We start from the raw sequence: 13,223 nt of genomic DNA on the forward strand, positions 1-13,223 counted from the left end.
TGAAATTCAAAGAAAGCCATACAGTTTAGAACAAGCTTGGCAGAGGTAGGAAAGGAAAGACTTCAAAGACTCTGGAAGGAAAACTAGTGAGAGATGTCTCTAAAGACACCGGAATAACTGCCAAGACAGTAGTGAGTGACTTTGTAGTGTCACAAAGATGTTCACCAGAACCCAGCACGGGAATGGACTGCCAAAAAATCCACTTCTCCAGATGAGACACCTTTGGGGGAGGCTGAAGTATGCCAAGGACAACCTGGAGAGTCCCGTGACGTCCTGTGGGGTGGATCATTTTGTTTCTTTCCGCAAAATAAAATAAAAGTAAAATATAAGCATGTGAAATAAAATCAAGATGTTTGGAAAAGCAGAGCTCAAAACGTCCTGCTCTGTTGAACAGCACTTTTTAAATGAATTTCACATTTTACACGGAAAGCAGGCTAATGATTCTGTCCTCATCTGTAACCAGCTCACAGTTCTAGTTTGGAGCAATCAATGAAACACTGTATTGAGATGTAAAAGCAAAATAATAAATATTCATTTTGTTGCCGCACATATTTTTCACAGCCTGAATATCACAACTCAAACTGGCAGCACTGAAAAGGCAAATATTGCAAAACTGCAGTTTGTCTGAAAATGCTGGACTCAGCTGTTTCCTCTGCTTTGATGAAACTTGCCTTGATAAGTCACATTTTGAAGTTTGGGCATTGAAGAAATATATCTTGGCCATGGTGCATGCTTCTTTTCAGTTTAGCAACTTTGTGAAGCCTCTGTGTTCTGTCCATGGCTTTCTGACGATGCACAGGTTGACCAGGTTGCTGTTCACTGCTGTAATTATGAGGGACAGAGTACACTGCAAAAGCTGAAGTGCTAGTACCGTATATGGGACGTTAAAATAATGCATAGATGCAAAAACTGTTTGTTTGTTTTGGATCAGGAGGTAACCGTGCGACGTTTTAACGGGGATTGATTGCTTTTGGAGCCAACCTCAAGTAGCCACTAGAGCAACAGCTATTTCAAACACTTCAATGTTGGCTTCACTTCTCAGCCCCAAAGGTTGCTGCTTATTTCTCTTTTATCTTAACCTAACATTCTCTAACAGGAAAATCTGTGATATAACTCAAGCAAAGAGGCTATAAGGAATACAAAGCTGTAGCTATCTGATAAAAACCAACTAAACCCCAAACACGTCACAGTGTCTATGAATCACAGAGAAGCCCAGCGATGATTTTATATTCCACGGCACTTTTGCCTGGAGACATGTTTGCATAACTGAAACTCCAGTCTGTGCCCACACATACACACATGGAATGAAATGGGCAAACTGACAAGCTGAAATACTTTCTCAAAGAGCCAGCTTGCCTTGCTCATTATAATTATTATTTTTTTCTTTCCATTTGGGTCATTTACATAGAAATTATAAAACACACAGTTTATGTACTACTAAACAGATGGTTCAGTATTCCTGGATTCTTTATATGGCTTTACCACACTGCACAGCCGGCTAATAGCTAATCACATGAAGCATAATGGTTTAAAAATGCTCAATAGTTCAAATGAAGGTCTAAAATATGGCAGCATTTATTTTGCGTTCCGACTACAGAATAATGAAACTTAGATTAAACCAACAAAAAAAAAACAGCAACTTGAGTGGAGCACTCGCTGGTGTGCAGTCCATCAGGAATACAGACAAAAGCTCAAACAAGTTGGCTCTGATTGTAACGTGCAGCATGAACAAAGCACCGTATAGCAGTCTTACACCTATCTATCTTCCACCCACACAGCAGGGAGAAAATAAAACAGCTACTGTGTGAACAATCTGCACTCCGTTCTCTCCGCTGATGAGCTGTTTCCCCGTCTGACGAAGCCCGTGGAGTCGGGCTGACGCCAGATGTCCCAGAATAATGGGCCTTTCTTTGTGTACCTGTTATCGCTTCGCCACTTTGAATAACGAAGCAATCTGAGCGGCTGCTACACGAGCCGTGATACGACGTTGATGTAGCACAATAAGAGTGGCAGCTGAGGATGATTATGGCTTTTAGACAGTGGTTAACAACACTTGTGGACCAAACCTTTTTCTATGATCAAGCAAACAAATATCAGAATAAAAGCAAAACAAACCAGGAAATGTTTAGAGCAAGCGTAAAGCAGTAGAGCATTTGACTCTCAGACTGCTTATGAAGAAAAGCACAATACTGCTCGTGAAATGCTGTCACTTGTAAAAACCATGCCATATTTCTGCACACTGTATAAACAGTGAGTTAAAGTATGCTGTGTGCGTCAGATAACAGAGGCACATTAGCAAAATCAAAATGTTATATGAAGGCGGGGCATAGTTACTACATGAGGAAGAAAACTGGTTTGCTGGTCCAGTGGCAGGATGTGTGGCTCATAAATGTATAATCAGAGGTTGCCTGGTCTGCTGACCTCACCTTTTCATAACTGCTGAGCATAAAGAAAAAAAATCCTTAAAAACTAACAATCGAAGGGAAAAATATACTCTATGTATTAAAGTATGAAGGTGTCAGAGGTGTTTCAGACGCCTGCTGTGCAAAGTCTAACAAACATGATGACTGCATGCAAATCCACACTCCTCAATTTGCAAATGAAATGAGATTATTGTATCCATGTTGCATATCTTTGTATAGCTGCAGCATATCATTTAGCTGAACATTATAGTAACCCCAAGATGGACAGTTCCAGTCTGGCCTGTTAATCTGTTCAGGAAGTTGAGCCAAAATCGGGGAGCAGTCCCAGCAGGCGACAGGGTGCACCCTCGTTTCCCCTGGGAAGAGTGGGCTCAAGGAGCGGATGAGCACAGGCACGGAAACTCCAACAAGCTGCACAGCATCCTAGGCCATCGCGGGCAAGAAAACCCAGAAACTAAAACAAAAAAAGAAGAAGAATGAAAAAAAGAGTCCCCCGGTGTGAGCCTATTCATAATCCTTTTTTCATCACCGAGGACCCCTCATTTTTGGACGGGACACAAGAGGCAGCGGTGGAGGTGAGCTGGCACTTAGGCAACTTTTCAGAAGTACTTAAGGTTTTGTGAGGGTACAAAACCCTGTTTACTCTTTCCCTCCTAGGCTCCTGGACGTCTGATTGGCCAACATTTTGTTTTTAGCGTTTACATGTGTTTGAATTTAACATGTACATATGAAAGTTACTGTTGTCTCAGACCCTGAAAGGCAGTGTTAGGCTGAGCCAGTGGAATAGTTAAATTTTGCCGTTTCACTCAAAACTACAGAATTAAAACTGTGCTCCTCCGAGTACAGTCGGAGAATAAAAAAAGCCCACAAAAGAGTATTTCCTGTGTCCTGTCTCATTCCCCATGACCGGGCCACACATGGGAACGGAGATATTTTTTCAAAACTGCACGTGTGGACGGGATATTTTTTTTAAAACGAAAAGGGAAAATCTCAGTTTTCAAAAATACCCGTGTACGTGTGAATGTAGCCTCAGTGACTTGTAGCAAAAACAGGTTACATAATCGTTCGCGACACAAACTAAACAGGTACTGAGTCAAACTACCTTCAGCTAGGAACTGCGATTGAAGCCACAACCAATGGGAGTAAAGAAAACCACTGACTGGCATATATTGATTGGCAACCCTCTAAAAGAATCGGAAGAGTGTGTGACAAGTGACTTACTCTTTTTGTGGACAGGAACCAGTGCCACCACTTCCAGTAAGATAATAGCAAATACAGCTAAAGAACATTATGGAGGAAACAAGTTTACTAATAGACGTAAATTCATCTGGTGGTCAGAAACACAGCTCCACAGCTTTTACTCTCCTGGAACTGTGTTTCCTTACAGAGTTGGTGGCAGGAGCAGACAACGCCCGACTGTCTGCTAAAGTAAAACACAGACAATGTAGCAAATTTGTAACAACTTAAGTGGTCACACCAGTTTAGAATACTAAGTTATACTAAGCTAACCTGAACTATAGCTTAGGTTAAATTAAATCGACTTTCTCAACAAGCGTATAAGCTACTGTACATGAGTGATATGCAGTCTGAGGATCAACGACTGCCCGAGGCACTCATATACTGCAGTTCTCACAAAGTCATTTAGCCTAATCATATAATAGTGGATCCAGGGAAGGTTGCTGGTTACCCGGAATATTCTGCAATTTATGGACACATGAATTCACTACTATAAAATCAACAAGGCCTGACAATTTTTATGCACCATTTGAGTGCCAGTATTGTGGCATACATACAAATGGTCTGCTTAAAGATCCCGGGCCAGAGTGTACCTGCTCCAAATGCAATATATAAGACTCAGCTTTGGAAGGGATCTCGTAAAGAATGTACTTTTAAGACTTGAAGCGTTGTAGGCAGAAAATCCACCACAAACTAAATGCAACAGATAAGGACACACAGACACACTAAGTGATGAGTTTATGCTCTTTTTACATGTTTATACTATAGAAGGGAAGGGGATAAAGACTTCTAGGCATGTCTGCCAGCTGAACTTCATCACAGCATCACCTGAAGCAAGCAGGCTCCATTCAAATGTAACATACAAAATCCTGCACTGTCTTCATCCATCTTAACCTGTGCAGGTGGTCGGACATGAAACCAACCTTTAAACATATATATATTTGTCTGTGAACTTCAAGTCTGGGAAATAGACCTGAATATCTTAGACTTGCTGGCTTAGTTTCTACCTTTAAATCCTATTAGCTGTTCTTTTTTTAACATATAAAGACTTTCAACGAGCTAGTTTAGTGTCTTACTCTCTTCATTCTTAAATTGTTATGCTGCATTGTTTATTGCATTACTTGTGCAACACCTTAAAACTTGTATTATTCATCCAAAAGGGTCTTATGAAATCGCTCACTGTGGAATTAACTTCCATCAGCACCAAAGATGAGCTTCAAGTTTCAGTACAATGTGTGTGATTTTGTTCTGTTTCGTGCCCTTTTGTCACAACTGAAATTATTCATTATTCCCAAATTTGTCTGTGCGGGATACCTGTAGGAAAATACAGAATACAGAGAACTCTGGTGAAGGTATTAAAATGTGACACTGATATACTGATTCAATTTATATCACAGTCAACTTTTAACTTCTGGACTTGACATATAAAGGATAAGCCAGAATCCAGTCACCCAAAATAGTCTTGTTTTGAATCAGCTTCTTGTTTGGAGATATTGAGTGAGCATCTTGATAAATAGGCTGGATACAGAAGAAACCTTTTTTTTTTTTTTTTTTTAATTGTCCTTTCCTGTGAGTAGCCCGGTGGTGGAACAATGGCAGCGGAGTATCCCGAAGGGACCCCACAAGTTTGGATTAGATGCTCTTCCTAAATCACTCGCAGCCACATGCACCTATATGTGGCACGATATTCCTCCATCGTGAAAACCAAGTCCCCCACATCATACTCCAGATCAAAGAGAGCTGCTGATGGTGAGGAATGAGTTAGCGCTCATCCTACATGCCAAGACGGAACTACAGAGGCTTCTTAAGTAATGTTTGAAGAGCAGCTGCCGCGGCTAGTTCAGAGGGGCCGGCTGCCATGTTGGACGGTCTCCAACAACAGCAAGAACTGTAATCGTATCCTTGTTGATCCTTTCTCTGCTTTGTAGGACAGTCTGAACACAGAGCTACAAATGAACACAGAAGCTAACCACTTTTGTTAGGTTAAGAAGAAAACATTGACTGTGATGCACTTATTGTTAGCAGTAAAACTCTGGAATTAACGTGTTACTGGATGGAAATGAACAATGTGATCTCTTTAACTAGAAAGATCATTCTGGATACTTGTTAAACTTTATTCTTTCCTTCAGCAAACTGAGTATTTTCAAAACTGTATCCATAAGTAGTGCCAAACACTGAGTTTGTTACCCTTTTCTATCTCTTCTTGTTCAAAGTTGGTGTTCAGAATAATGTGTAAATTGCCAAAAACAACAACGAAAGTACAAGTTCGGCTCAGAAGCAACAGAACCTTTTAACTTAAGTATTTTTGCTGTTCCAAACTTGTCCTGGTATGACCAGTGGGCTAATGTCACAAACTTACTGATAATTACGCAACCATTCTGCCTGTACTGCTGTTGTCACAGCTTGTAGCACTGATCATCAAGGAAATAAAAACATACTTAGCCTTCACCTTAGAGCCTCTGCTCTGTTTGATAAGAACATTAAGTAGAACAGGTAATGAAGGACATGGTTCACACAGAGTAGTCCAGCATTCCTGTGTTGGAGAGAGTGCTGCCTGTCACATGCACCATGTTTAATGAAATTAACTCTGCTTTGAACAGAGGAGGAGCTGGAGCCACGTGCGCTTTTGACATTACACGCTCAGTTTATCTGAGCAACGACAACTGCCAGTGAAACCCAATTCTCTCTGTGGTTTCTACTTTTAGAGCAGGAAACATGGGGTGAGAGGTTCAGGGGTTGTAAAGCACTGAAAGGCTGGAGACGGACAGAGCAGCAGCTAGTTAAACAGGTCACGGAAAAGTCCCTGCAGGGCTGACATTCATCTGCCGCTACAGGAGAAGAAAGCACAGGAGACAACAGACTGAGTTTGGTTTGGTTTTTTCTTGCTTTTTTGTTTTTTTTAATGGAATGTATCTTGTATCGAGGTATGAAAATAGATCTCACGTTGAAATAAGAAATTGAACAGTGGCTACAAAGGGCACAGCTATAACTGTGTGTAATGATGGCAACAGGAAGGAATGTCAGAGAAGCATCACACCAGTTGCATTAGATAAAGGGCAAAGCTGTGACCCTGTGTGGGAGATGACAACAACACGGAGACATGTGCTGGTCTGCCGGTGATACGCTGGCAAGTGGGGATAGCAGAGGGAAACTGCCAGCTAACAGGAAACGACATGAGCCACAGTGAGATAAAATGTTTCCTGACAGCACGATATTCCTCCATCGTGAAAACCAATCAAGGACATTTCTGAGCCCATTACCCAGCATGTCCCTGTAAATGTTGCCATGTACCACACCGTTTCAAAGTATTATCGGTCTGTTTGCTTTCACATGAAAAGTATGTCATGCCTATTAAAACTTTGCAAACGAGTGTTGTGGTTTTACAAACATTTCTCAGAGGCAGAGCTGCTACAGAGACAGAAAGAATCTCAGTGGTCATGATAAATGTCTGTTAGCACAGCGAATGACGGTGCTTTAGCTTTACTTGGATGGCTGGCTAGCTTAAATTCACAAACTCCTATCAAAATACAGCTAACTGGGAAAACAAAACCTATCAGGTCTAAATGCCACAATATTTTGTTGTGCAACATGGACATTAGAGAAACATTTGTACAACTACAATGCTTGTTGATACATTACTTACTGATAGTAAGTATCACAGTGAACAACTCAAAATCTGGACCTGCAGCACTTTTTTCAATTTCTCCGTCTTTAGTGATTTGAACAAATGGTAAATGGTCTGTATTTGTATAGCGCTTTACTAGTTTTTACTAGTTGATTCTTTCAGTTACAAAGTTTCTAAAAGAATCAAATTCTGATGACCATTAAGTTTTACACGGGCCAAGTAGGTTTAACGTGACACATGAAACCAATTGCAAGTGGAGAAGGTAACATTGCATTTGGGGAGACTATGAATATGGAAATCAAAAGAGCTGGCATTTAAAATAGGTCTTTTTTTATGTATAAATGTCAATAATCTCTGTATGAGTGTCTGTGCAAAGTTTCGTTCAGATCGGCCCGCCCCTGAAGGAGGAGGTAGGGTCCATACAGACATACTACAATCACTATAGTAATACTGTTAACCCAATCATGCTTATGTAGTCACTTAATACGCCAAGTAATAAGGACTTGGATTTCCTATGAACCTGAAATTTCAGAAGTTGGTAAGAAACTTAATATAACTTAAAAGCCACATGAGCTCTCTGCAAAGACTCGCTTGGCCCCTAACAGGACAGTAAAACTCAAAAACAGAAGCTTTACAATCTCTGATTCCACACAACTCTGAGAACGTTGGGACTGTCTGCTGTTTCTTTAAGTTTTCCTTCTCTGTTTCAGCCATGCCAGAAAAGATTTAGCACAACCACTGAACCTGTCTCAGATTGCAGCTCAGATTCTGCAAACTGGTGTTGTAACTCACACACATCCACTTTACTTTGCACTAATAATCTTCTGCTGTTACTAAGCTCTGCTCTGTAACCACTGAAAACCAGCTGAGTGTGATAAGCTAGCATCTTCTTTAGTTTTAAGACTCACATAAAGCAAAGATATCAGACAACTTCTGTATCTATGAATGCAGCAAAAAAACAAAAACAAAATTACGATCGATTTACACCGTAAAACACTCCCATATACTGCCGCTATACAAATGAAGAGCGGAAAATAATGTTTGTATATACTGAGCAGGTATATCAGCTTATAGACTCCCTACAGATCTTCAGTATTGTGAGTTATAACACTGCACAAGCGAAAAAAAATTGTTTTGAAATGAGTCTTTGGTTCAGTTGAAAAATAAAACAATGGACAGTGACACATTCTACTAATAGTGAACTGGTTTGGCTAACCTACGATATCCATCCTAATACATATGCAAGCTTATTTCCAATGGCCTTGTAGGCTATGAACCGCAAAGCCACTCCTTCCTCTTCCATTTATCAACAATGTAACATTTTTATAGAAAATATATATATACACTTCTAATAAATAAGAGATAAACCCATCGCATGGTAGAACACAGCTCTTTTTTTCTCACATGCTTTTTGTCCATGAGTCTTTTGTGAAACAAGTCTCTGTACTGAAAAAGGGCGAGGCGCAGGTCTGTGGAAACCACCGCATGGAAGAGGGGTTCTCCTGGAGAATGGAGGCTCGGTGGGGAAGCGGCAGGGAGAGATGCACCTCGGGTTCAGATTCATCCACCAGCTGAGTTAACCTGCAGATGCAATCAGTTAGTCAGGCTATTGCGCGTGTATGCATTATTTATATCATTATGCTTTTGCATGGAAAAGAAAGAAATAAACACAAATAGCAAAATATACAAAAAGTCATATTTCTGCTGAGTTTTTCTGCTGTCACATAGTCTAACAGTATTAGCATCAGCAAATGCTATAATCTCCAAATAATGTCCTCAGTCTCCTCCTCTGCAGTGCACTTAATTAAGACCACAGAACAGCAAAATCCTGATCTATGGACATTTACTGTGGGGGAAGGATCGCTTTTGAAATCTATTCCTCTTACAAAACCAGTGAATGTGTTTTAACAGCGGTTTGGGTTTAAACTAAAGATAATGCACTCTAATGACTCTTCAGTAAGAGGGTTTGTGCCATATTTGTAATTGATGCGGATTATTTTTCACCGTGAATTGGGAAAAACAAACATCTGTGTTGGTTCAGGCTGGCTTTGAGTGTTTGACTGGACCAAAAGCTGCACGTGCTCCGTCCAGCTGCTCCTACAGAACACCTTAAGACGCATTTGTGGGCTTCACGTCATGTGCGCGCGCACCTTCACGAATACGCCTGCAAAGTCTGCGCATATCTACGCGTAATTTGGCACGCGATGTTTCACTTCAGCTTTACTTAAACTTTAGTGCATGAATCTTTACACCAGTTTAAAGTTAGCTTAAATTTAGATTTAGACAGATGGACTACTATTTTAAATCGCACACGAGTCTTTCGGTTATGTATGGATGAAGTGAATTGTCGGAATTACTTAACTGTAAGTGATTATGTCAGGGGCATCATTTCATTTTACGGTTATCAGAGCGAAAGGTAGGTTTTGGTGAGAAACCCTTTTATAAAATGTCAAACCTGCCGTCGAAGTCTCTTTTCTTGCGAGCGAATTCACCTCCACGAGGGGGGGTACAAGGAGGCCTAAAGCGCGCGGGGGGCTCCTAAACTTTTTTTTTTGTTTCACCAAAATAAATCCTGGTTTCGTGGGATTAGTTGGACCACTGACAGTAAAACACGCGTCCCTGCTCTTGGTTCAAACATCCAGAAGATAAACGCTTTTTAATTTAAAGGGTACCCCCGGGTGGTCCGCGGACCCGGGGGAGCCCCCTCCACCGCTTTCTCCTGTAGCTGTCTTACCGCAAATCGTGCACCAGTGTCTGCGGGACTCGCCGCAGGTCACGCTACGTTCGGAGAGCTGCGCACGGTCTTTTGTCCGGGCATCTGCACCACGAGCAGCTGCTGCTTCTGCCGGGTGGACTTGACGGCCAGGATCGCCTGCCGGTTCTTGTACTGGACCATCTGCAGAGTGATCTCCGCGTTCCAGCCCTCGTCTTGCGGGCACCTGAAGTCGATCTCCTTCCCCTCCGTCATGACCACCGTGAAGTACACGTATTTACCCTTCCGCTCCACGCAGTCCACCGTCTTCATGTTGGCGAAGTGGAGCTCCTTGACTTTGCCCGCGTCCCCGCCGCCGCCGTGATGCTGCTGGTGGTCGTGTTGCTTGGGCGGCAGCAGCAGCACGCCGTCCTCGGTCAGGACGCAGTGTTTCTTCTTCCAGAGCTGCAGCAGCCCGTCGCTCCGTTTCTCCAGCAGACCCTCCTTGAACACTTTCCTCCCGTTTTCCAGCATGTTTACCCGGACGCCTCGGTGCTCCTGCCCTTCGTGGCTGCTTCACGGACTGGACGCGTGTTTTACTCCCAAGCAGGTGAAAGGCATGGGATGCTGCTTGTGACTGCGGCTCCAAGAAGCGCTGGCTGTAGTGAGAAGGCTGCCAGCCTGCCTGTCTGTTTGCGGTGTTTGTGTGTTGTGTGTGTATATGTGTGTGTGTGAGAGAGAGAGAAGTGGGTTGGGGGCGGGAGGGGTCTGAAGAGGTGCACCGCCCCCCTGAGTAACATCCAGCCTCCTGGGATGAGCACAAAGCAGAGTACTGATAACGTCAGTATTTTCAGTTTAGTATGGAAGAAGAGATTGAAAGTCTGCCAGTATGTGCAGACGCATCAGAGGTGCTTTAAGTTGCACTGCGCAGAGCTGAGATTTCGCCTTCATGCATAAACACTGTAACACCGCCTAGACTGAAACGCAGGCAAATTATTGTAGTCAGTCATTCAGATTCACTGCCCTCCAAGTGAATCACAGTGACAGTAAGCACCTGCAGCCTGCTTTACATGCACTCAGTTTTCATTTGCATCACTACTGCTGCCCTTCACTCTCCATTCAATTGACCTTTTGGTTCTTGTGTGGGGTTCTGTGTGCTCATGTTCAGTTTCTATTACAAACCGCACTCCCCGGGGGACATGGTTTCAAATGTTGCACAACTGCGCCATCTGCTGGAACAAGCACTTCATAGGCCACATTCCCAGCGTAGTTTGAAAAGTAATTTCTGGGGCTTGTGTTTTTTTTTTTTTTTTTATTCAGTGTGTTTTGTTGGTAATCATAATGAGTGGGTTATTTATAACACAAAGAAATCACCTGCTTTTCAAGTATGATGGCTTCATTATAACCAGTCCAGTTCTTTTTTGGTCCCTTAAATGACATTTATAAAACTGCTGTGATATTTGTTATTCAGAATTTCTGACACTCTTGGCCAAATCTGTTTTGACAAAAGACATTTTTTCATGTCAATGAGACTTTAACAGGATAAATGAAGGAAATACAAGTCACTTTCCCAAAGAACAGGTATATTCAAGGCAGTAAATGAAGCCGACTCACGTGCATAAGACAGTTTAAATTGGAACGCTTATTTTAAACACAACACTTTGTCAGGACCATTTGTGATATTTTATGATGCACGACTACAAGTTTAAAAATAAGTGTCAGGGCATGCAAATATACTTTGATGGCAACCTAATAACCATGCTGTAGTTTCCGGGTGATAACAAGCAAAGCATTGTGTTGATGTGACAGATTGAAATATTCTACAAACAAAAACTTGATGGGGAGGAGAGAGAGAAAAAGTCAGCCATCACATACATGTTTAACCAATTTATTCATGAACATACACGTACAGTTATTGAGTACATTAGTATTTTGTAGCATAGCATTTTGCCTTGACAACAGCTGCTCAGAAGGACGCCCCCACAGAAATCCAGTCAGTCCATTTCCAATGAACATGATCTGGACACTCCCTGCAAAATGCCAAGTACCCTGGATCTCCACAGTGGACATGATGATGCCCCAATGACAACCAACAGATGGCTGTTCTCACAACCGAGGGGAGAGGAAAGGGGGGGGGGGGGGGGGGGACGCTAAAGGACTGGGGGGAGCAAGGCTGCTGTTACATTTCAGTTCCTCTCCTGGCTTTAAGTATTGCTCCGACAACCTTTTCCAAGGCATTCTGGGTAACAAAGGAAGCAGGTTTGGGTGGGCAGGGTGGTGGGTCATGAGCCAACACAATGGCCTTATCACACTCCCCCATTTCTTTCACAGTGATAAAAATGAACCGTGACCTCAGCTACTGGGCTCAGGTTCACATGCGACATGAATTGGTTACATGATGGGGGTGAACAAACCGAAGAGGGAAAAAGTGAGGTGAGCCCAATCTTGACACTCCACCCCTCCCCTTGTCATCCACCGTGCTACATCTGCCCAACACTGTTCCTATAAAGCTTCCCTGAATGGGACTAGTGTGCCTCCCTCGACAACAACGGTAATGCACTTTAAACCAAATAGCACAACTTGAACTCTGCAGAGCGGGGCTACAGCAGCACCCCCTCTCACATCCCCCCAGGTATGGGGTGGGAGGAGTCAAAGGGCTGCTCACATTGAATAATTGGACAGGACACCACTGGTACACCACACAAGTAACAAAGTGCTATAGAAAAAGACGACAGCCACACTACTGCGAGCCTTCGAGGAGCCTGAAGCGTGAGGTTACTACGCCATCCTGACAAACTGTCTCACCCCACCTTCCAGAGTTTTCTTAAGATAAGGAATGTTCGAGAGTCGGCTGTAGAGAGCCACAGGAGCGAAGAAGTCACTGCAAACGTCAGTTTTGATATCATTTTAACAGTCCGTCCGGAGGAAGAATGGCAGACCCTTTAAGAGGTTCACTAATGGGGCCAGCCAGTCCGTTTACCGGAATGTTTAAGCGGAAAGCAGTGGAGCACAGGTGGCACAGGAATTCCCAAAGAAATTGTGGGGGAGTGGGAAAAAGAAAAGTCAGGTGAGGGGGTGGCAACTGTGGATCCCACAGAATAAACTGGACTGGACACTCAGGTGCAGCTAACACATCCATCCTGTCTGGAAATGCTACAGTGCTTTGTGAGTTCTCTTTTAAGTGCTCAAGTCCCCGCTAAGAGTTTAGAAAACAAAAGCTAAAATAAATCACTGGGACGACCTGGAA

At 42.8% G+C, this 13,223-nt stretch overlaps 1 protein-coding gene across 1 annotated transcript; it reads right to left on the minus strand.

The window, feature by feature from the left end:
* Nucleotides 1-10,057: 10,057 nt before the first annotated feature.
* Nucleotides 10,058-10,510, minus strand: phlda1 (pleckstrin homology-like domain, family A, member 1). Its single transcript, XM_026147782.2, has one exon. The coding sequence runs from the start codon at nt 10,508-10,510 to the stop codon at nt 10,058-10,060; it is 453 nt and encodes a 150-aa protein (XP_026003567.1).
* Between the last annotated feature and the right edge of the window lie 2,713 nt (nt 10,511-13,223).

The sequence above is a fragment of the Astatotilapia calliptera genome, chromosome 17 (genome assembly GCF_964374335.1).
Source record: "Astatotilapia calliptera chromosome 17, fAstCal68.1, whole genome shotgun sequence".
NCBI lineage: Eukaryota > Metazoa > Chordata > Actinopteri > Cichliformes > Cichlidae > Astatotilapia > Astatotilapia calliptera.